At 40.9% G+C, this 23,917-nt stretch overlaps 1 protein-coding gene across 1 annotated transcript in view; it reads right to left on the bottom strand.

The window, feature by feature from the left end:
* Positions 1-669: 669 nt before the first annotated feature.
* LOC117494796 (cadherin-18) overlaps positions 670-23,917 on the bottom strand; it is a 54,612-nt gene continuing 31,364 nt past the window's right edge. Inside the window, exons 7-11 of the mRNA XM_034145766.1 lie at positions 21,919-22,055; positions 18,187-18,308; positions 16,268-16,385; positions 5,752-6,003; positions 670-1,440 (exon numbers count right to left, since the gene is read on the bottom strand). Coding sequence (XP_034001657.1) covers positions 935-1,440; positions 5,752-6,003; positions 16,268-16,385; positions 18,187-18,308; positions 21,919-22,055 — 1,135 coding nt within the window. The 3' untranslated portion in view covers positions 670-934. The remainder of the gene's footprint in view (positions 1,441-5,751; positions 6,004-16,267; positions 16,386-18,186; positions 18,309-21,918; positions 22,056-23,917) is intronic.

The raw sequence follows: 23,917 nt of genomic DNA, 5'->3' as shown, positions 1-23,917 counted from the left end.
CCTAAAGAAACTAAACTAGTTTAATATGCATACTGAGTATTCTCTTTAACACTCGTCATTTGTCCTTGTAAGACTTCACACTAGAAAGCCTGATTGAATTTAAGCGTATTCAACTTTGGACAAAGCATTGTTGTACCTCTGCACCTTCGTAAGAGTTTATACCATATCTCAGGGCCAGTGGTCCTATTGCAAAAAGCTTCAAGCACGAACAAATTAATGAAGCGCAGCAGCAAGGCTGGCTCCTATAGAGGGCTCACACACACACCTCTTGAATCGGAAAGCTCCGGCCCATGAGGAGATCATGGGGAAACTCCAGGGTACCAAGGTTGCATAATTTACAGTAGGTCTGTGTGCTGGGAAAGCAGATGGGTATAATGCTTGAAATGAAAATGCTACTTGTTAACGGTAAGTTGCATTGTATAATAATCCTCTGCTTGTGTTGGCTTGCCTACCCTTTTGCCAAAAAAAGAATGTGCCTTACAAACATGTTATCGACTGGAGGTGTCATTATTGCGCATATGGCAGGCTCAGCATTATCCTCTTCTTGGTGGAACATAAACACTTTGGAGATGCCTCCCACCATGATAATCTTAATCGAATGCTGCACTGCGTATCCATTTGTGGAGGAAGAAGACAAACTTGCAATATTTTTTCACATATCCACTCATATGGATTTCAGGACTTTATTGAGCAATAAAAAATATACACCAAGGAAAATATCCTTTCCCCCCCATATTGTTGTTCTTCACTCTCAAAATCTGATTCGATACTTCCAGATGAATGGCTCAAACTGACAAAATGAAAAAAAAAAAAAAGGATAGAGCAGTCTTTTTAGTTCAACAGTTGTAAACCCCCGGAACAGTTTGAAAGCATCTGTTTGTTCGTATAGTTTGCTTTTTGAAAAATGTATTTCAAACAGGAGGGATATCCCAGACTAGGCGGTCACCTCTGACTCTGCCTCTGCGTAGAGTTCTGCCAGTTTCTGGAACTGGGGCCCCCAGTCGTCTAGGTAGTTATAATCCTGCTCTGATTGTGTTCCGGGAGTGTCTAAAGGGCTGACGGAGCCCGTGGGGGAGCCCTGGCCCTCGTAGGCGTAGGTCTGGAGAGAGTCGTAAGGCGGCACGCTGGTATCCATGTCGGCCTCCACCAGTCTCTGCCTGATAAACTCGTGCACATCCGACTCGTCCAGCTCCACTGCTGCGGCCCGGTGGCTGCGGGGGAGCGCGCAGTGTTTTCTTTTCTCCGGCCGAATGTCCCGTCGGAACTTGAATTCCTCGGCGGCAGAGGGGTTACGAAGGGCGATGATGTCGAAGGCCTCGGTGTCCTCCTCGCCTCCGCCCTCATCGTCATACGTGACTACGTTCTCTCGGATGTCCTCTTCAGAGATTATAAGCGGCTCCTTCTTGCTCCGCCTCAGTGTGATGAAGAGAACCACAATGACTGCAAAAGAGAAGCGTTCTTTGTTTCAATGAAAAGTGGTGAGGATTATATCCCTCAAAAATCAATAGGTTTCAACGTATGAGCATTATTCCAGTATTTAACTTCGTACAATAAACTCAAATATGTAATAACTCTGGATTATAGTCAACAGTAAGAAAATTGCTTTTCACAACAATTAAATTGACGAAGTGCTTAGCAGAAGACTATCACATTACAGAAACGTTGGAAGTGAACACAAGCTGACATTTTGTGCATATTTATCTGTTTTTCCATCAGGACACTAAAACTAGCCAAGCGTTGAAGATTTGTAAATCGATAAAGCACATTAGCTGACATTAGCAAAGGCTGTGATGTTACTTTGAATACAAGCTGTTGAGATGATGACAATACACACATTACCATTATCTGTGGAACATTTCATCTAACATCCAGCTTAAACAGCCAGTGAATATCAAGTGAACATGTGACAATATATGGAAGAATATCACATCTTTGAGTTTTACGTGGAAATAATGAGCCTGTTGTGCCATATTAGAGAACATATAGCACAATGAAAGCTAAGTAGCTTCCAGTGTGAAATATCTTTTCCAACTGCTAATGAAGTCATGAAGCCGAGGAATATTTGATGACATGCTACATACAGCTTGGAACTTGTTCGTACATCTAATGAGAGTTATCTTGAAGGGCTTTTTTTGTTAATAATGACCTCTCTGTACGATGTTAACAGTAACATATATCTAATGAAATGGCTTATAGAATTAGAGTACATTTGTACATCAGTGCAATATCTAAAAGGAGTTCAATATGCTGCATTAACAGACCACAGAGCTATATCAGCGTTCCTGCAGGGGTATGAATAAAAACAGATGAATATACCGTGTTATTGAATAAAAAAACTGTAATAAGGTTTATTTATATACTGTAAATAGCACCACAGTTCTGATCAGCCTCTGAGGTGAGATGTAACACATTCAAGGTGAGAGCTAAACAGAGAGACATGAAAGTGGTGGTGGATTAAGAGGAGGTAGAGGTAGAGGCTTTCATAACGTCAAGGATGCACTGATGCATTTGACTAATCTACTGTATTTATTCAAGCAACACATTTGTTGTATACATATTGTAGAGAGTACGGAGAGAGAGGCATACTGTAAAGCAATTTCAAAGAAGATTTAAGCCTCGGAGCAGACTAAAGGTGTGTTTACACCAAGCTTCAGCTGTTTAGTTAAACCCTGCAGCCGATTCTTTCTCAGTTCTTCTCTGAGGCAGGTGTGAATAATCCCATTCTAACTGTGGCAGAACTGATGAAATGTACCAGAATAGACTGAAAACGATAGATGTAGTCCACTACTACTTTACAGAAGAGTTAGAGACTAGGGTTGGACAGGAAATATATTTAATCCCTCTATTACTTTAAAATAGGATTAGGGTTTGACAAAACATAGATGTAGTTCCCTACTGCTCTAAAGTAGGTTTAGGAACTTCAAAACTGAACAATTATTTGTTTATTCTCCTTGTGATTTGTATCGTCTTCAAATGTAATTATTTGGCCGATTTATAAAGTCTGGGTTCATACACCCACTGCTACTTCTTCATGCTTTAACCGCAGGGTGGAACCCCAACACTCATTCCAGTAACTGCACCACTTGAGGCCATGATGCATTTCCCTCAAAACAAGCGTGGCAGTTACATAATGGGACATTACACTTGGAATGCAAGAAAGTCACATTTTCCATTAGGCACAACAATTTGTTTGACTGTTCCCTTAAACACCTTATGACTAAAGTTATTATGCACACATCTACATATATTTCATTGTTCAGTGCGCTTCCTAGTCTGTGTTTTTAATGAAATGTCCCCTAACCTGCATGTGATTAAACTATACAAAAAAACTAAAACAGATTCACTTTACCTCAAGTGGGGTTGGAGAAGGTGAAAAACACAATTTCTGTGGGACAGTGCTTATTGTTTAACCAGTTATGGGAAACCAATTAAACAATGTTAGGATTTGAGAATCTGCTGGGTAAACCATTGTCAGCAGAACTAGGAAATACAGAATTTTGCCTTTTCCATTCATTTCTCAGCTACTTTTTATTTGGCTACTCTTTTTGGTATGAAAATAATGACTCACTTAATACCGCCTTATTATTTAACAGCATTTCATATGCCAAACTGCAGTTTCCAAAGTTTGTGGTCTGCTTGTATTTGCTGTCTATTCCCATCCACTGTGCACACACACCATATTGTATTACACCCTTGACATTAATGCTCTCTCGATGGTCCATTCAGGTCATTTCATTTGCCTCGCCAAGGCCAGTGGAGGTCTAACTGTTACTCACTACACCACTTATGGCACCTGACAGTATTACCCCAGTTATCCGATATATATTTCTATAGCAGGAGCCATTGCAGGAGTCTCATTCATGCTACATTTCTCCTTGTTATGGAAGATTAGACTGAGGGACCAGTTATTATACCATATTAAAGAGGATGTGATTAAAAAAACTCACTTTTTCAGTGCACACTTATGCACATGGCTATGGGTAATTTCCTAAAATTACCTTTTATCAAGATAAAATATATTACAATTGCCATTAGTATTTGGTCTGTGTTGGTACAAAGTCACTTGAGTTCATTCATAATGTTTTTTCTTGACAATATTTTATGTTGTGCAAGTCATGTGTGAAGGCCATTATTAACTGAGTCAGCTAAGAGATTTATATTTGTATCCCTTTCTGGGTTGCTGCAGGCTTAATAAGGGGGACCCATGTTAATACCAGGTGTAAATGAGCCCATTAAGTATTGAGGGTTGATACTAAGCCTTGCAGTGCAGTGAGAGAAATGCATGACAGGCAAAAAAGCATGCGTTACCCCAAGACACCCACATTCAGCTATTTCTTTCTGCTATGAACACCAGAGATGGGGAATAATGAAACAATTGTTCGGTCAAGTCAAATTATGGGGTGTTAAATTAAGTGAAATCTGATTTATTTCGCCCGCAACCCAATGACAAATGTGTAATATGAGGTGACAGGTTTTTCAGACCTCTGTCCAGTATATGAGCCGAGTGTGAGACTCCTCACTTGTTACTGGAAAGTGTGAACCGCAATGCAACACGAAAAAAGAAGAAGTGTGATCATATCCTGCCTCTTGCTGTTTCTCTCTCTCCGTCCTAACTAGTATCTGTTGGTGATTACAGATTCAGTGTGTGTCTCTCACTCCGAACAGCGGTGATGGCCTTTTGTTCGCCGCAGCCAGAGGCTTTGGCATGGAGGAGGAAACAGCCAGTATGAATATGCATAACCTTCACGCGCTAATGTCCAGAGACAATCACTGAAGAGAGGAGGGAGAGCAGATACGCTGAGGCGTGTTGTTCGACAGTTTTGTCAAATCATGTCCTGCTGCGGTTTGGTTTGCAGAGGGAGGAGATGCTCTGACAGGAGATTTGTTTGGACTTTTGCTATATTTGACCTTGGATTTTGCACCATCTTTCCAACGTCTTCCACCCCTAAAGCTGACATTCGAAGTGTCAAGATATTAGAACGTTTATTTATAATCACTTGGCCAGGACTGGTTGCTATGGTAACAAGACACACGTACTCATTGACTGAAGGCGTGTTGACTTGCTGCTGCCATGAGATGCTTGCACTGATGTAGTCCTGCCTAGTTTAATGTATCTAATGGAGTCATGGTGCAGAACAAGTCCAAAATCAGTCTCTTTCTTGGCTGTCACCACATTCCCGCATGCTTTCCCTCAGTCACAACATGAGATGTTAAACATGTGGGAGGAAGATTGAGATGCGTAGTAAAAGAGCACATATGGATCGAATTGCCAACAAATGTGATTTAAGTATAATCTGATTTCCTGATTTCAAGCCGCCTGTCTGCACATGAATCCTGGCTGCTCTTAAATCGAAGTTCCACCCTCCAACCACTGTAGGTTTATTCTTTTCCAGTTGTGTGAATCACACATTCGACCCTGCAGTCTCCATTCTTTGCTGTCTTTGTCCCCAGCGTCTTTTAGCCACCTCTCCTCCAACCTACTCCTTCTGTGTCCTTCTCCTCTGTCCTTCATTTCCTTTTCTTTTTCTTCCACCTCTGCCCTCTCCAACTCTTTCCACCCTCATTCTTAATTCTCCCTGTGTCCCCGCACGTCTTTTCATCCCTCTCTCCTCCTCTGCCCTTGTCAAAAAACCCCTTCCACCCTTCCCTGCTCCTCTATGGTTCACATCCTCTGTCCATGCCCTCAGGATATTTGGCCCCGGGCACTCCCCCCCCCCCCTCCCCTCCCCTGCTGTGGCTGTCCTTACTTACCCAGCAGGATGACGATGCACAGCAGGATGGCGATCAGTGCTCCGGTGCTGAGCCCCGCGGAGGAGAGGAACGCCTCGCCTTGGCACATCCGGACCCTGCCGTGGCGCTGGCACGGGCACACCCTCAGGGTCAGGGTGCTGGTGCCGCTCAGAGAGGGCTCCCCGCCGTCCCACACCACGATGGGCAGCTCGTACAGCTCCTGGGTCTGCTGGTTGAAGCGCCTCCGCCTGGCAATGATGCTGGCCGAGCTGTCTATAATTATTAAAAAAAAACATGTTTAGGAAAATTAGACCCCTTGGCCGAAAAGTCTAATTGTCGATTTCCTCTTTCTTCTCAATTGCGTCAGTCTGAGAGCAAAACCTGCAATTATCTTTTTCTACAAGGCAAGGCAGGTTTATTTATACAGCACATTTCAACATAAAGCAATTCAAAACATTAAAAGCATTTAGATACAGTGCAACAGAAGCTTGATTTGATTGAAGCCAGCGAAAAAAAATAAACAGACAGACTGACGTTTGGGCCAAGGGTACCAATCTTCAGCCAAACTAAAATATAATAATCCAATACAGAACATTTCCCATTGTGAATTGTGCTTTTTGCTTTTGAAGTATCTCAAGCTGGTTTAATTCTCACTACGGCTTCGCTGTGTGCCAAGGCTAAATAACTTCAAAGGTGTTGGTTTACTATTTTGATGTGCTGCAGAAGAGCAGTTGACCTTGGCCTCGCGCAGAAAAGACCTCTGTTAAGGGAACATGTCAGGTAGATAAACAGAGATAAAAGTGCTACATTTTTAAAGAAGAAAACACAAACGAGGGAACCCGAGAGCAAGGTTTTATGAGATGATTCTGCAGAGGAAGAAGTAAATAAACACGGATGCAACTCTTGTATACACAAAAAAGGTGGAATGGAAAGGATTTAGTTGCTTGTTGTCCTCTCAGATGGACTTTTATAAAGCTAGGAAATCTATAACATACAGACTACTTGACAATGTCCTCTATACTGTAGCCAACTTACTGTAAGCAGCCTTGTCTCCTTCAGACTCAGATTGTAACAATAACAAATGCAAGACACATTTTGGCCTTTGTTTTGGCTTAAAAACTGCAACCAAACAAATGGTCTAATTTATAACTGGGGCGTCAGCGCAAAAATAGCAGCTGTTCAGTATTTTCCTTCACAACAGTACAGACTAAGCTTATTTCACTTTGGTTAAGAAACACTTATTTTCAAAAGAAATGCATGCTAAGAAGCTTACAGCAACACTTCACACTGGACTGAGGATTAGCCATTAAGAGTTTGACATACAATCTTTACAGGTGTGTGTAGGCTCTTAGCGAGGGGTTACCTCAGCAGGAAATCACCATGTTTATATTTGAGAAGTGTACATACTAAAAACCAGCAAAATTCAAGGCAAACCGTTCCTTTTTAACTTGGCCTCACATGACTGACTGACTAGATGACACGATAAATATAGACACAAGATATTCCGAGTTGTGAAAATGCTGAATCGTGCACAGGGCAACCTTTTACTTCCCACCCAGCGAAAAAAACACCTCTGCCGCTGCATCATTCTGCTGCTCTGAGACCTCACCTCCCACTCCAATCTCTGCTCCATCTATGAATAATTACAATGATCGACAGTTGGAATGACAACATGTACTTCAAGCTTTATTAAGTCAGACTCGCAGTATCACCGTATCAGCAAGCAGATGGGTGGAGGGGGGTGTGAGAGAGAGAGAGTGCAGTGTGCGAGATGCAAATTGCAAGGAGGAGAGATGGGGAGTCGGAGGATGAGAGGAGAAGAGGGGGGTGAATGGAGGAGGTTGTGTGTGTGTGTGAGCTGAGTCAGAGAGAGACAACCAGGCGGTGTGTTCTCCGTCACAGCCTGCACTTTGAAGCAGAGACCCACGGCAGCACAGGTCCTTGTACAGAGCACCACGAGGAAGTGCACATCAATTACGACTAATTTCACATGCAGCCACGCTCGGCGCAGGTGGCTGCAGGGGAGCTGTGCGTTTGTTGATTAATGCCGCAGTGAGACGGGCAATCTGCGGCCTCATAAGAGCAGAGACTGCAGGAGGTAGCGCGCTTAACGTGTTCTGACAGCATGTGACGCTACCTGCAGTGCGAGGCAGGTAACCACCCAGGAAATGAGGGAAAATATGCTTTTAGGAGCATTTCACACTTCATTTGAAACGATCCTGCACATTCTGATCCGTGTTATTTTGCACATCACTAGCAATCAAATTTGGAGTCACATAAAATGACATTAATATGCATGTTTTGGAGGTTCTATTCAGTCATTTGGAATTCCCTGTGCACTGAGTTTGTTAAGCCAGTAACTGGAAAATGACCTCAATTTCTTTTACGTTCTTCAGAAACATTAGCATGATCACTTGCATAACTGTTTGATCTATATGCATTCCTGTATCTCCATGTCAAGATATGAAGTTAAGTGGGATTTCACAGCATGAGATTATAAAATACTTGCCCTGTAGGAATTAACGACAGTTTGATCTCTGTGGTCTGGAGGGTTTGATTATAATCATTTTCTTACTGTCATGAAAAGACAATGAAGCCGTTATAACTGTATCAAGCATAAATAAACCATAAAATCCCTTATTTTGAGTTGCAAACGATACAATAAACGAAGCCGAACAACATTTAGATTGAATTAATTCAAGAAACTTATTTTATAGTGAATGCAATTACCCTTTGACAAGAAGCCGACTCAGTGTTGAACATATGATGTGTGATTAAAAAAAGGAATCCAAAAATACCCCAACAATAGACACGCGACACAGCAGCATCTCTGCAGACTTCACACTTGCCTACACATGCTCTGAGCTGATTCTGTGTGAACCTGGGTGGGTGTGTGTAGGTGCCGCGTATGGGATTCAACACGAAGCTATTCTGCAGTTGCCACTTAGAGCACGACATACATCGTGGAGCAGAATATAAAGTTGGTAAAGTTGTAAAGGTTCTAAACTAATGTTTAGGGGGGTGTTGTTCAGTTTACAAAGGAAAAAATAAATTCTACTGTGTAGGTGCTGCAGGTGTTTCTCACAAAAAACTGAATATATTAATTGTTGATGATACAAAACTGAGCAAATCTCTGTTTTTGAAATGCTGAAAACGGCATTCAATAACATTTTGAAATGAAAAATACTTTAATTTATCAAAAATAACTAGCAATAATTGTTATGTCCGACGACTATTTGATTAGTTGCAGGACGTTAATTGTTATAACACTATCATTATTAAAAAATACTAATGCAATAATGATAATATATAATTATTTGGTTAATAGAGACTTGCATAACCCAAAAAGTAATATACCAAACAGAATGTTTGAAGAGAACAGGACAGATAAGTAACTTTACACGTCATTTTTTAGGATAGTTTTTAATGTAGGTCTGTAGTGCAGTGTTGTCCAAACACTTATATATACTTTTGTGCGGTAATAACAGGCCTTTCAAGCAGAATAACAATCAGCAGATTAAACACAAATGCAGCAATCTCCTTTTTAAAAGAAGCTCCTGCATTCAATAAGGATTAGTCTGACTCAGTAAGGCTTAGCTTAACAAAACACCCCCCAGCAGTGACTACAGATAGCACTTAGTGATCGGAAACAGCATAATTACACCGTCACAGTGTGGTTTGTTTCATAAGGTTGTGTTTTGTGTATTCAGTTAATTATGGTTTGGACAGTACAGTATGTTGCTGTAACAATCAAAGAGGTCTGCAGAGTACTGTTATTATTTTCCTCTGTTGTGCGGAAACAAATTGGTTCACACCTTCCGTAATGCACAAAAGCCTGCTGTGGCCATGCCGCACACACACACACACACACACACACACACACACACACACACACACACACACACACACACACACACACACACACACACACACACACACACACACACACACACACACACAAGCACATACTATACACACTAGTGCTGTTTATTCATTAAAAAATGTTTAGCACACTAAAGTTTCCAGGTTAATCGTTAGCGCAAACATTTTGACAGCCCTATCATAAACAAATATATATTTATTTATAATAAAGGAATCTTAAAATCATAAACACTGAATAACTAGGGACATCTCTGAACTTGAAATAATAGGAAGGCTTATCAAATACTATGAAGTGGAGTCTAACAATTGTTAGCTGTCTGGAAGTTTTAACGAAAGCGAGCTGCTCTGCCCTTTTCACCCAATCTATGCCGATTCAGCACATAACACACTGTTTGGGAATCTAGCAGAAAAACAGCCTATGCAAGTAAAGTGTGAATGGCAAAACAGCTAATTAAACGTCCCACATATCAATGGCTTGACAGCGCTTCTTTTAACACCGCTGATTAACTGTAAAATGATAAGGTCTTCTGCATGTACACTGGAAGAAGACGCCTTCAGAAACCAATTGATCTATTTAAGTATGTGGGTTATTTAGAGATCACAGCCCCTGTTTAATTGCCTTTTTAGAAGCAAATGTCATCACAACGTGACAGATAAGAAGATCAAAGATGTTTTTCGATTTTCAGTCATTGTAAAGCAGTATACATTTAAAGGGCTTTTACCAGAACAGGTTTGTTGCAAAGTGCTTTCCTGCAGAAGCATCCCGCTTGTTTTTGCAGCTTTAGTGGTGCCTATTATGCTGAAGGAATTTGACCTTCATTTAATGCAGCACATCGAGCACTTTGAATGCATCAACTGTCTGCAAGATAACTCTGAAGAGCATTGACTTCATCTGCGCAAACAAAGATCACAGATCTGCAGAAAGAGACAGGCCTTGATCTTCATCTACGACTGGATCTGTGTTTTCAGTTTTTAGCCTATACAATGGATACTCAACCATGAGGCTGATCTGACTTTGGTAAACACACGATAGCTGTTAACAAATCTGATAACTCTATTTCCTACATTCTGGTAATCTGTGACAATTGTAATGTCTTTATGCAGATGCAACTGTTCTTATTTCAAGTTCTCCCTTCTGAGTCAACACACTTATACTATTTTCTTCCGCTCTCTTTTATTTCTTTCTTTGATGAGAATATCTCTGCAATTTACAAAACTATACATATTTCACATTGAAGTAGCGAATGCATTTACTACAGCGTAAATATATAATTTTTTCATAGGCATATGAATAATTGTATGAGTGTTCAGTTTTGGCCAAAAATGCATTTTGGGAGGCCCCCTTTCTACATCAAATTATTTCTATTTTCTTGAGTCAGGTGGATGTGTGTCAAGCTAAATTCTTAGACATTTTCTTGCAGGTGTCCCTGAGATATCATGTTTAGGAGAATGGGAAGGACCTACAGTATGTATAACCTTGGAAACAGCCCTAGTTCCTATAATAGTCATTACTTTCTTAAATTACCAAATATGTATTTCCTTCTGCAACAACTGTGGACAAAGCAACCCAACTCCAAGTTCCATGAGTCCCATTGTGAGCTTACTGTGAAGTGAACAGGAAAGGAGGTCATGAGAGAGTTAGTGGTGTGAGTGACAGAGGGATTTTCGTCAGTTGCACAACAACAGAAGGAGGTATTAGGCTCTGGCACAGAGCAGCTACCAACTGTTGGTCCGCTACAAAGAAAGAAGCAGCTCTGAGTGTGAAGAGCTTACTTTAATTATCAGACACAGGAGTCAACAGTATGGTGCATTGTGTTCCTCTCTCTCTCTCTCTCTCTCACAAAGATATTGTGAACACAGCAAATAACTTCTCATACCCAAGTGCAGCCGAACGCTATATGACTCCGACACCTCTTTGGAGTGTGAATGCAAATGCAGGCACCAAGTGACTGGAGATGGCAGCAGCTTAACATTCAGAGGGATTTTGGTGTTTGGAAAGTATGGATATGCTAAGAGAAACTTAGAGACAAGTAATTACGAATTATTGTAGGTGGACAAGAAATATATAGAAACTACATGACCTCATGACTTCACCTCCGATAAGCTAAGGGCGGCTAATGTTTGGCGTGATGACGTTTCGTAGACTCATTTAGACACTTTTTGGCAACTACTGTGTTTGTGACACATTAAAGCTTCTGACATTCATGAGTGTGGCTATACTACATATGTACAACAGTATTTTAGACTAACCAAAAATAAAGTTAAACGCGAACTAGTACAATGCTAATTTCTTGGTTTTAACCTGTTAAACCCCAAGGCTGTTTTTCAGGTCTCAGGCTCGAAAATGACATGCCCAGAACAAATGACTATATCTTCACTTCTAAAAGGGGTAAATTAATAATCTTTTTTCTCAAAGCAATGATACACCTGTGAGTTGGATGTAGAGAAGTCAGAATGAATATAGATGTTTTTATTTTAAAGTAAATTCAGATTGAACATAGTAAAACAATTTAAATTATAGTTTCAGTCCCAAAAAAACCCATTACTTATAGTGAAAACCACCCTTGAATGATGGGATCAGAGACTAAAAGCTTTAGGAATCCAAACTATAACATATAATAAGTAACCTGTATCAAGATTGATGCAAAACAAGTTCAATCTGACCTTTTTAGAGAGGTTTAGAAAAAAACAAACACTTCTGGGGTCATTTGGGTATATTTGCCATATCTCTGGAACCCATCAGTCGATTTTGGTGATTGACACCACTTTTAAACCGTTAGAGCCAATAGAATCGAGGGGAGGTTCCTAAATCCATCTAAACATTACCATTGGTGAATGAGAGTGATGTGCACCCAGCATGCCCAAAACCGGAAGCTCTCATACACTCTAAATGAAAACTACTCTTATTGACATAAATGTTTGTTGTAAAAATGGTTCATATCGTCAGTTAGCTGAGTTTCTTCCCGTTAAGTGGGTATGACACATTAATAGGTTGCAGTGGCGAACCGTGTCTATCACAACTGGACCTTCTGTAGACACACACACACCCTCCGCCGCTTCGCCCCCCCGCTGCCGTTATAATGTCCGTCTTTAGACAGATCCTCTGTCTCGAGCCAGTGAACTACTGGGCCTTCTAGAATACCCTGGAACCGAGGGGAACTCTGAAAGAATACGCCCATTGGCTACAAATCAATATATGATTGGTTGATCAAACTGTCAATCCAAAGGTACGCTCTCATTCAGTGCAACGGCCAGGGTATTCTATCAAGGATATAGAATAATGGTTGAAGGATATTCTACCCAGAGACCCAGAAAAATATCTGATTGGTTGCTTTTTTTTTCTAACACAAAACCACTGAAATGCGTAGTGCATGGACCGAGAAGGACAAGCAAATCAACGTAACACTATATATACTATACTATAATATCTGTAATATTACAGATCAACAACACAGATACGATTCTCATTTATTCATTTTACATACATTTTATTTATATAATTAAATCGATTTTTTGTTTGTTTTATCTGAGTGTTCCAGGGTATTCTCTGAATACCTTGAAGGCCCTTACGGTTCGCCACTGATAGGTTGTTAAATGTTAAGACCCCTGAGACACAGTTTTGTGAATATTGTTGTGTTTTGCACCCGCCCCCGGGGGCATGGGGTTTAACATGACTCATTGCTGCACCACTGCGACAAGGTAATCACTGTAATATAATGTTTTTACTCAAGAATTGCACTTTATTTTATACATAAACTGCTGAATGTAACATAAAGTACATGTGTGTTTGATAGAGTGTAGTTTTTGAAGCAGAACCCACTTTCCTTGTGTAAAAGCAGCTTAAAGAGTGCCCTTGATCAAGGCATGCAACTGCTCCAGTGCAGCTCACTCTGTGGTCAACAGAACAAACTGGAGGCTTTGCAGGGCAGCTGCTCCCTTTCATGTGGTCAACTTACCGCCCGGCTCTGGCTCCAAATCAGAACATGCTCTCTAACAGCTCTCTTGGTTAAAAAAAGTATGCCTTGTGAAGAAACAGAGAGTAAAAACTGTTAGTTACATGGCCTATTTATTACAGAAGGACAGCTTATCCTTAAGGGAATAATTTAGACCACAATGTCATTCTTAAACTTCACTTTTCTTTCTAAGTTCTCCCTTGGAAATTATAAAAGTTTGAACAATTTCTTATATCCGTGTCATGACACGTCATCGTCCATCCCACATGGGATTATATCATAGATATATTTTGAGAAAAACTAGATCTTGTGGGATGATATTCATCCAAACTGAAAGGCACGATGAACAAAAAAGAAAGAAAAGTTTCCTCCCAAATGCTTTGGGAATATTTTGCAGCAGATGGCTCTTTTGACAGAGTAAATGGTAAATTGACAGTATTTATATAGCACTTTATCTTTACAACCCCTATAAATGCTTTACATTTACAAGTCATCATTCGCCCATCACACCCCATTTTCATACAGCGCAATATGCCACTCTCTCAGGGAAGCTAACATTCACACAGTTGGCCATGCCATTGAGATTTTCAAGTATCTTGCCCAAGGATGCATCACCATGTTGGCTGCAGGGGCTGGGATCAAACCCACAAACTTCTGATTGAAAGTTCTGGGAATGACCGCCATGGAGGATATTATTTAAATTTAATTTCCAACTTTATAACGGCCAAAATAACCCTAACCCTAACCCGGCAAACATCTTAGACCCCATTTACACGCAAACGCAAACGCATACGAAACGCAAACGAACCGAATACGATATCAAAAAAGTATTCCGTTCACATGAGACCGCTCGGGAGTGCTGGAGACGCTGTAGTACATATGCCGGGCCTGTAAGTGGCGCTGTACTTCTGCCACAAAATACACCAAAAGCAGCGAAGAAGACCCCCGAGCATGGTTGCCATGGTTGCCCTTCTGTTTATGCCCCGCGGTGGATTTAGCAACATGTAGTTCATGTAATTCTCCATGTCCACTTGTTGCTGATGGTTGTGGTAGAGGAGCTGTAGATTTTGCACTAGCATCTGTAGCATGGTCGAGCTGTAGATTTTGCACTAACATCTGTAGCATGGTCAGTAGCAGTAGCAGTAGCTACTGACAGTAGCTACTGACCATGCTACAGCAGTGAGCAGCAGAGGTGGGGAGAGGTGGGGCTATGGCTTCATCGTTATCAGGAAATGATCGTATAGGGCGTACACACGGAGCCGTTTGGCCCCCCAGAGCGTTCCGTTTGCAGATCTATCCACCTTGTGACCCGTTATCGTTTGCGGGGTCCGTTTCCGCGTTTCCGTTATCGGCCTCGTGTGAACGAACGGGCTATACGAAAGAGAAAAGTAGCGGATACAACCGTTTGCATTCTCGTGTAAACAGCACATTACTTTCCAGAAAGCAAAACAAACAAGGAGCAACAGCTCTGAATCAACATGGCCAGGTTGTTGTTGGTTAACAAGTACTTTTTCATTGTTAGCTTCTATTAGCTTTCCATCAAGTCCACACTGTGATTTCCTAACACAGCATATGGCAAATCAGTGAAAGATGTTCTGCATGCAATAGTGGAGGTATATCTCAACAACACCCCGAGAGAAACCAAGCGAGAAAGATATGAAATATTAACACGTGTTTTTCACAACCCTGAAAGAGATGCCAAAATAGCAGTCCTCCAATAGCTGGGAAATAAATGGTGTCAATTTGGATCCAGGTCTTATACAAAGCCTAAAAACACCCCCAAAAAGAACACCAAATATTCCACTCCCCTTCACAAGAATCCCATCACACTTCTATTTATTGGGTGTGTTCAACAGTTCTACTGAGTTTTGTGTTAAACAGAAGCAAACTGCTGCTGAATTATCTATTCATAGCATATTTAACCCTCTCATATGATAATGTTTTGTCCTGCAGGAGATGTGGGTCTTTGAGGCAGCATTGTAGAAGTCGATATTTGCTTTGTTTAAATTCCTCCGCCCCTCAAGACGAAAGGTGGGCAGGAGGTGAGGGAAGTCTCTGAGTGCCACTTATATGAACGCAGCCAAACTTAACTCAATATGGTCGAAGAAAGCAAGGTAAAGTCTTCTTTTGGTGGGAAGCAACTAGACCAAGGGCTAAAACAGACTTATCTCCTATTATCAAATTGATTTTTTTGTTCTCTCTCGCGCTCCCTTCCTCTCTCTCCGCCTCACAGACCTGAGCGATGTGTACTTCTCCTCTCAGTGGGCATCTGTGAGATCTTCTGGCTGAGAGCTTTCAAAAAGCCCCGTGATTGCAGACCATCTTAGCGGCGAGAGAATTCACCTGAGACTGCGACGGTTGCCATGGTAACACCCACTGTTGGCCTTGTGCCGGCACAAAATAAGGCACTCCGGAGTGGGGGAAAAGAGGGAGTAATCCATTTGACAACACGATGAGCAAACACGCCAACACTTCTATGACTCTTATGTGTCACGAGACCCGACTTTGAGTAGGTCCCGGTGGCATTTGAATCTCTACATGTCCACCGGTTGACATATTTCCATTGCACCTCGAAGGTATGAGGGAAATCCGTACAGCTTATTGGAACTTGAAATGTGAGCAATGAGTGTGAAGCCCTGGCCTGGAGGCACAGTGCAAAACTCATAAGAAATGCAAACAAACATATTGATTACTTTGATTACCTTCGTTGTCCTTCAGGGTGAAGTTGGGATTAACCGGCAGTTGGCTGGGGAAAGCGAAGGAGAAGCGCTGTCCATTGGCAAAGTCATCCTTATCCACTGCAGTGACGGTCTGGATCACCTGTTGTTCAGAAACACATTTGATTAGTGGAACACTTGTCACTGATTGCATTCAGGACAAGGAGTTGATTTATTGTCTGACGCATGCTTCATGATTAGTTGCTCATAATTGGTCAGAGGTCCTTTAACCTACAGACAACTGGTCTCGTGTCATTTTCTCTTTGCAACACTCGGATTTCTGAACAATTTGACTTGTGTAGGCTTGCATCTAAACATGACAGAAGTGCTTTCACGGCAACCTCGCTGCCACTTGTGTCAGCTTGTAGTTCTTAATTGGTAAACCTCAAAGTGACAGTGGGACAGGGAGCCAGCCTTGAGAGAAAAATGACACGATAGCCTCTGTCTTAAAGGAGGGTTTTTTATCTCCAATGTGAGATTTGCGGTGTTGTTGTGCTGCTGCTATACCTGCACAAGCTTCTGTCTTTCACTCTGATGTATTAGGATGTCCTTTGTGGATGCTTTTGGCTGAGTATGACAGAGTTATCTTTCTTCTCGTGTGGATTCAAAGTGAATTTGTTTTCCATAAATGTATAAAAGCAGCTAACTGCCTCTTGATTAGTCTTTAAACTCACGATAATGGGATGTCTGGAAAGAAAGGAAGCAATACTGGTTTTAAATGCTTGCCTGAGGATACAACACCCATGGTTGGCTTCTGAGTGGTTGCAAAGTTCTGCATAATGTAAGTTTTGGTTTAGAGCGTAATGGCAGTTTAATGTGTCCTTGGTCTCATTTGAGAAATCTGTGAGCTTAGAGGACTGTTTCCTATCTCTAAAACATGAATTAAGAAATCAACCGTATGAAATGCCAATATAAACCACACCCAGTTCAGGTGAAGAAACACAGACGGGTGATTTGATTGGTTTAACAAAATAATTGACAAATATGTGTATAAAGACGTGTCTGTACACCTCTAGTTAGCACATATCAGTGTGATTACACATTTGATTCAGACACATCTACGCACCTGCTGTTCTATTAACAGTTAACATGCTATTAACATTGGCACCGGCCACATTTAAAATAGGGCAACGTGTGAAAACTCTGAATCAACATTCCCATTGCCAGTAACATCATCGTTTAAGGGTTAGTGTTATATGATACAATGTTGATGTCACCTGCCAATTAATGAGAACTGAATGTCTGTGGTGTAAAATGCAGACAGATTCTAAAACATCAATTAGCAGCTCTATTTTTTCACATAGGTTGTCAGTTAAATGGCTGTATGCCACTGTCTCATTACAGACGTTAGAATTCTTCACACACATCCCTCATGGGCCAAGAACCCTGAGGCTATAATGCAACCTTAATTCAAATGTAATGCAAACCTTAATTCAAACTTTTCCTTCACTAGCTTTAAAAAATACTATCAAACATGATTTTAGTTGTGCCTTCCCGGCCTTTACTCCATCATCCTTTGCCAAAGCGCCTTTTTAGCCATTTTCATGCTGCTGATTGCTCTATACAGTATCTCAAAAACCTTCCTAATTTGAATGAATCAAAGACTACTGAGAGCAAATTGGAATGAGTTTCGATTTAATGCTGTCATGGTTTGCTGCTGAGATACTCATTTCGGATGAGAGATGATTAAGCAGCTCGCTCACACGCCTTTGCTTTGTTTCTTACTGCTCAGCTCTGTGAGGGGCCAAACTACCCAAGGAAATATGAGTTTAGAGGAGAATGCATGCAGGCAGGGAGGAGAATGAGGTAACAGCACAGCGGTGGAAAGATTTGTAAATGCGAGGAGAGATAAGGGAGGAGAGATAGTAGTTGCAGATTGTTCTAGTTGAATCCGAGATGCTCACCTGTCCCGGCCTGGAGCTCTCACACACAATGACCTCCTCGTCTGTAGCTATTTCTGGCGGGTTGTCGTTCACATCCAGCACCTGGACGGTAACAGGAACATGGCTGAGGAAGCTGGGGTTGTCTGCAGCAGAGGAGATGAAAGTCAAATGTAAGCCTTAATAACAAAGTAGAGCATCACCACTGTAATTCTAAACTGGGACACTGTGCTCTTCTTGTCGCACTGCTTATGGGTTTCTACTTTACTATAAAGCACTAAGGGACGTGAAATGCAGAAGGCAATTTTGGATATTAAAGCACATCTGATCATCTTTGTGCAGCATATTCCCATTGGTGTGCTTGGTTGTGATGCATTATTTGCCCCTTGCGCTTCACAAGCAACTCATGAGGCATGTTAATCGGAAGCCTTACATCCTCTCATTTAAATTTAAAGTTACAGTCTGAATGGAAACAGAATAGCCACCACTGGAATTCGAAATGGAACAATGATTTGCCCTATGGAATACAGATTTATGATTTCAAATATACAGTATGAGGCTTGTATGAAGTAAGTACAATATTGACAGAATGTGTTACATTTTGCACACAAATTATAGACAGTTATAGATTTATGATTAAATATTGGCAAATGCAATAACCTAGTCTTCCATCAGCCTAAAAACTCAACCCACCATGATTTTTCTCTAATTCACAACTACTACAATAGTACTGCCTTGCTCAAGGGCACTTCAACCTTCGAACCATTGGTGCACCTGGGTCCTTTTTAGAGAAATAACCTTTGTACAGCTTCCAGGTGTGAGTCTGTTGTACAGTATGAGAAATAGCATGCTCGCTCAGCAAAATCCTTCAATATGAAGAAGTCGTGCAGGTGCGGCAGTCTATTCTATTAAATTCATGTTTCCAGATTTGTATTTACTTTATCTTGTGTATCAAGGTTTACATGCATGGTGTTTTGTTGGTGTCTAGAGAAAGTCTGCCATTGGAACTACTGTATTATAAACAGACCGGGGTATCGCTGAGTTGCATTACATATAGGAATGTATAAGGACATTTGCTATTGGCAATACTATGCAAAGAGTCATTATTTTCTAGATCTGGGTTTGAAAATAATCAAATGCTGTATTGTTGATGAAGTATTAGTACTACTTTGTACAGGCTTCTTTTGGTTTTTATACCTGGACCTAATGATAAGAGTATTTTTCTTCTCTTTTTACCATAATATGATTTTAAAACCAACACTTAAATTCAATCATGCATTCATTCTCTCATTCTCGCATTGGCTATAAGGCGGCGGCTAAAGTCTTTGAACTGACTTCTTTGTGTCTCTGGCCTAGGCTCCACGGGAACGAAAACGGGTTGAATCCGCATATTTCTCATGCGTATAGCCCTTTAAGCTCGACGACGCCGTAACGGAAACGTAGAAACAGACCCTGCAAACGACAACGGGTCCAAAGGTGGATAGATCTGGGAACGGAGCGCTCTGGGGGGTCCAACGGGGCCGTGTGGTCGCCTATACGGTCATCCGTTTCTGATAATGACGACGCAATAGCCCCGCCTCTCCCCGCCTCTGCTGCTCACCCCCGCAAAAGTACACTGCACACTGAATTCAGATTATTTATCTTTATCTCGATATGGACATAAACGCGAGTGAAGTCTAATCTGACAGGGCGGAGACACGCAGCTCCTCCCGCTGTGATGCAGCGGGAGCAAAACACACACTTCAAGTCAGATCATCACCCTTAGCTATTTTAATTACCTCTCAAACTACCTAAACTAGTTATAAATATGTTTATTTTTACTGTCGGGTCACTCATTACAGGATCAGCTGCTGCATGAGACAGACACTGACGCTGTCAGAAGAGAGGAAAAAGAGACAGGCTCCGTGTATTTTATGATTATATATCATTATATCGTCGTTATTCATTTGTTTTAAAGCTCAATAAATAACAATGAAGACCTTTGACCGGCACTTTTATAATTTTGTTCGGAAGATTTAAACTTTAACACACGTTGACCGGCGAAAAACTCTGCCCGGTTCCGTCGGCCCCCACCAAGGAGAATAAACAGAAGTGCAGCCATGACAACCATTCTTCTTCGCTGCTTTTGTGGAGGAAGTTGCTGCTTTTGTGGAGGAAGTTACAGCGCCACGTACAGGTTCGGCATATGTACTGCAGCTTTTCCAGCGGTTGGATGTAAACGGAGCCGTCTCGTGGAGCTTGACACAATCCGGTGTATATTGCGTGTGGGCGGAAGCTTTTTTGCGGTTGCGTTACTCCGATGCGTTTTGCCGTATGCGTTCCCGTGGAGCCGGGGGCTCTGACTGTGTGTCCTTGCTCTTTTACATACAGTAGTGCTAACAATTATAACCTTGCATTTTGACAGTGTCTTGGATTGTAATTGTACCCTTGAAGATTAAAGGGTGGTGGAGAGATAAAGAAACATTAGCATGCAGCACCTCTGTTGGTAGGAAAGAGATTTGCCTAATTGTGATTACAAATTAGCCAAATTACCTGATAGCAATTCTTGAAGTTAGCAGGGCCTGCATTGATTTAATTAATTTCCAATGCAGGAAAGGACATTGAAACAATTGGGACTAATTCGATTTTGTAGTTAATTATAAGAAAAATACACTGTAACCTATTTGAATGCATTCCAATCAATATGCAAATGAAGTCATTCATCCTTGTTTTCTCCAGATGTTAATTGCTACTCCCACTATAACTACAGTAATAAGTATACTGTGTTTAAATACTGTTGCAGTTCGGATATTAATGATACTCGTAATACATCTTGCAGCTTGTGAACAGGTATAGGAATGCCACAGTGCGATTGATAGAAGGTTAACAATTGACCATTTTATTTGCTTATTACGATTAGTTGACCAGATATATTTCTCAGAAATAGGTCATTGGGCATGGAAAAAGCTTTACAAAATGACCAATAAATCAAGTTGAAAAAGACAAGAATCACTGATTAGTTGACTAATAGGGGGCAGTCCTTGATAATCAATTATCTGTGCTTAAAGGGTGCTTTTATTCTGATATTAAACAAAGAGGTTCGCAGTGCAGATTGATGTAGTATTTCCTTCTTTTTTTTTTAAAGTTCCATTTTGTTGATATTGATTTCATCTCCAATCTTACACACTACGATTTTGATCCAGGACTGCTCTCTGGTTATATGACCCCCTCAGGCTGTCTTGTTATCTTGTGGGGAAGGGGTGAAACCTTTTTTTGTATGACTCCAGCACCTACCATCATTTCAGAATTTGTTTTCTTTAAATCACGCTGTTGTGGCACAAAGCTCACCATGATTTCAATGCAATTTTGCTTACGATTTACAATGTCTCCTATTAGCCCGGGGCTAAACAAGATGAGTGTGGAAAGAAAGAGCAATCTCTTTTACTGCCTCTTTCCGGCAACTGGATAATAGCATTTCATGTGTTTACTACAGTCCCTGAAGGTATCCAACACGGGTATTTAAATATGTAGATGTCAGAAGGTGAAGAGAATATCTTGTGTGGTATGAGCGTAACTCCATATCTCCTCATTAACTTACCCTATTACAAAATGTCAAAACTATTTTTATGTCCCAATGCATCTGTAGGTCTACACTTATTTACGATAAAGATGCTGCTCACTCGTGAAAAACCACTTGGAAATAGAGACAGCTGGTGCATTATGTCCCCTCGCCCACTTGCAAACATTGAGTTAAAGGAAAGAAGCCTGGGTACCTACCAACCTCCGAGGCCATCACAGTTATATTGTGCCAGGACATGTCTTCTCTGTCCAGAGACTGAGTAGTCCGTATTAATCCACTGTTCTCATCGATCCTGAAGTACCGCACTCCTTCCTCTTTGCTGTCCAAGAAGTACCTATTAGGCAAGGAAAATGTAAAATAATGTATCCACTCCAGATGCAAAAATCACAGTGATGGCAAGAAAAAACGATTAAGATGACATTGGATATTCTGCAGGACACTGTTAGTTGGAAGTGTCCAGTAAGCATACATTATTAAAGTGTCAAGATTGTTGGTTAAAAACTGTCCTTTAAGTTCTTAGTGCCAGCATGTTTTTGTCAATTGTTTCCATTGTGGAGAGAGTGTTTTCGAAAATAGTGCTTCACCATAGGGGGTTCAAAACATTGGCACGATCGCTACAAGCACTTTTGGTTCAAATATCTTTGAATTTGTCCGAAAATTGCTACTGACGTCTTTTTAGGAAATGGCGGAAACATTTGTTTTGGCTGTGTCTGTCCATTGTGAGCTTTCGATGTCAGACAGATACATTCATAACAGAGACTGGATTTTCCCTCTTTGTTCTCATTGCGTCTGTCCATCTGAACATATTGACGGGGCGGAAACTGAATGTTGATGTCGGTAAATGTTGTGCTTTTATCGCGATGTCTCTGCGTCGCTTCACGACTGTCAAATTGATCAGTGACGAGCATGTTCTTACAAAGTACAAGGGCAAGCACCTACCATGGGGAGAAAAACAATGTAAAACAAATGCATAGTAGTCCAAATAGAAGCAATGGGGTGATGCTGGTCTATATCACTAAAGTGACGATATGTACTCAATATATTGTTATAACACAAACCCTAACTTCTTTTTTACCACTATACATATACAGTGGTTTCACTCTTCCTCCTGTTAGTAGTTAGCAGTCTACAAGCCCCATGCAAGATAACTGTTGTCATTACCTTTGGGAAGCTTTTTTTAGAGAGCCACATAGCACCTTATAAGGCTGTTTTCAGAAACTGAAAAATACTGCTCATTATCAGTAAACTATCCTTTGTGTTAAATCGGTGCCCTTTTCAGCCAAATAGAAGTTACTCAAATGCCTCAGAACATAATGCAGGTACTTGATGTGTTTCAGCACTGACTGGAGGCATTAGAAAACACATTTGCTTACTTATATCATACAGCAAACTGAAATGCAGTCGACCAAAACTAAGCAGTGTACTGTAAAGAACCAGCAAAAAAACGAAGGGGATGCTATTATGGTTCTGTGGTATTCAAAGTCTTATCCTAAGCAAATTAATAGAATAAACCCTACTGCTTTTAAATAGACTTTCAACACTTTTCTGAAGAGCAATTACCTTCAATATTTAATAACGACAAAAGGCGAAGTTCTGCTGGTAATGTTTACACTGTAGTAATGGCTTTCTCGCCACGCTGTTATCAAACTAAAGCAAAGCAGCCTATGAAAGCATAGTGGAAACATTACTGCTGCTCAACTCACAAGTTCAAGCACGAAATGAGCATTGACTGTGTGTTACCTAATGTATCTCTTAATGACCTATTTACACCTTTAATCCAGCATTAATTCTCCTGAGTAATACAGCCTCAGTCTGCAGTTAGCATGAATGACGGAAATGGTATAGGGATATTAACGCCAGGATTGCATTTATTTGAAATAATGAACGTTATATTTTTTGATTGTGTAGAAACGTACCCAGCACCCTCGGTAGAAATGTTGTCAAGATGTATTAAAGGCTCTGGAATGATAAGAGCATGAAGGCTGTTGCAGTAACAGTGAGTTTAGAGGGCAGAGAAGAAGAAAAACATGTTGTTTTATGTCTACTTTAAAAACATGTTGTAATTACTGCTGCTGGAGATACATCTTGGTTCTTGTTGCATTTGTTTTTTGATTGTTTATTTTCTTATTTCTGCAGAGAACTAGCTAAAAGAACACAATGTTGCATCATGCATTCATTATTTTCCAGAACAGCTTA

The sequence above is a fragment of the Trematomus bernacchii genome, unplaced genomic scaffold (assembly GCF_902827165.1).
Source record: "Trematomus bernacchii unplaced genomic scaffold, fTreBer1.1, whole genome shotgun sequence".
In the NCBI taxonomy this organism is placed as follows: Eukaryota; Metazoa; Chordata; class Actinopteri; order Perciformes; family Nototheniidae; genus Trematomus; species Trematomus bernacchii.
The sequence above is the reverse complement of the archived record's forward strand: the minus strand, read 5'-3'. Positions and strand labels throughout refer to the sequence as shown.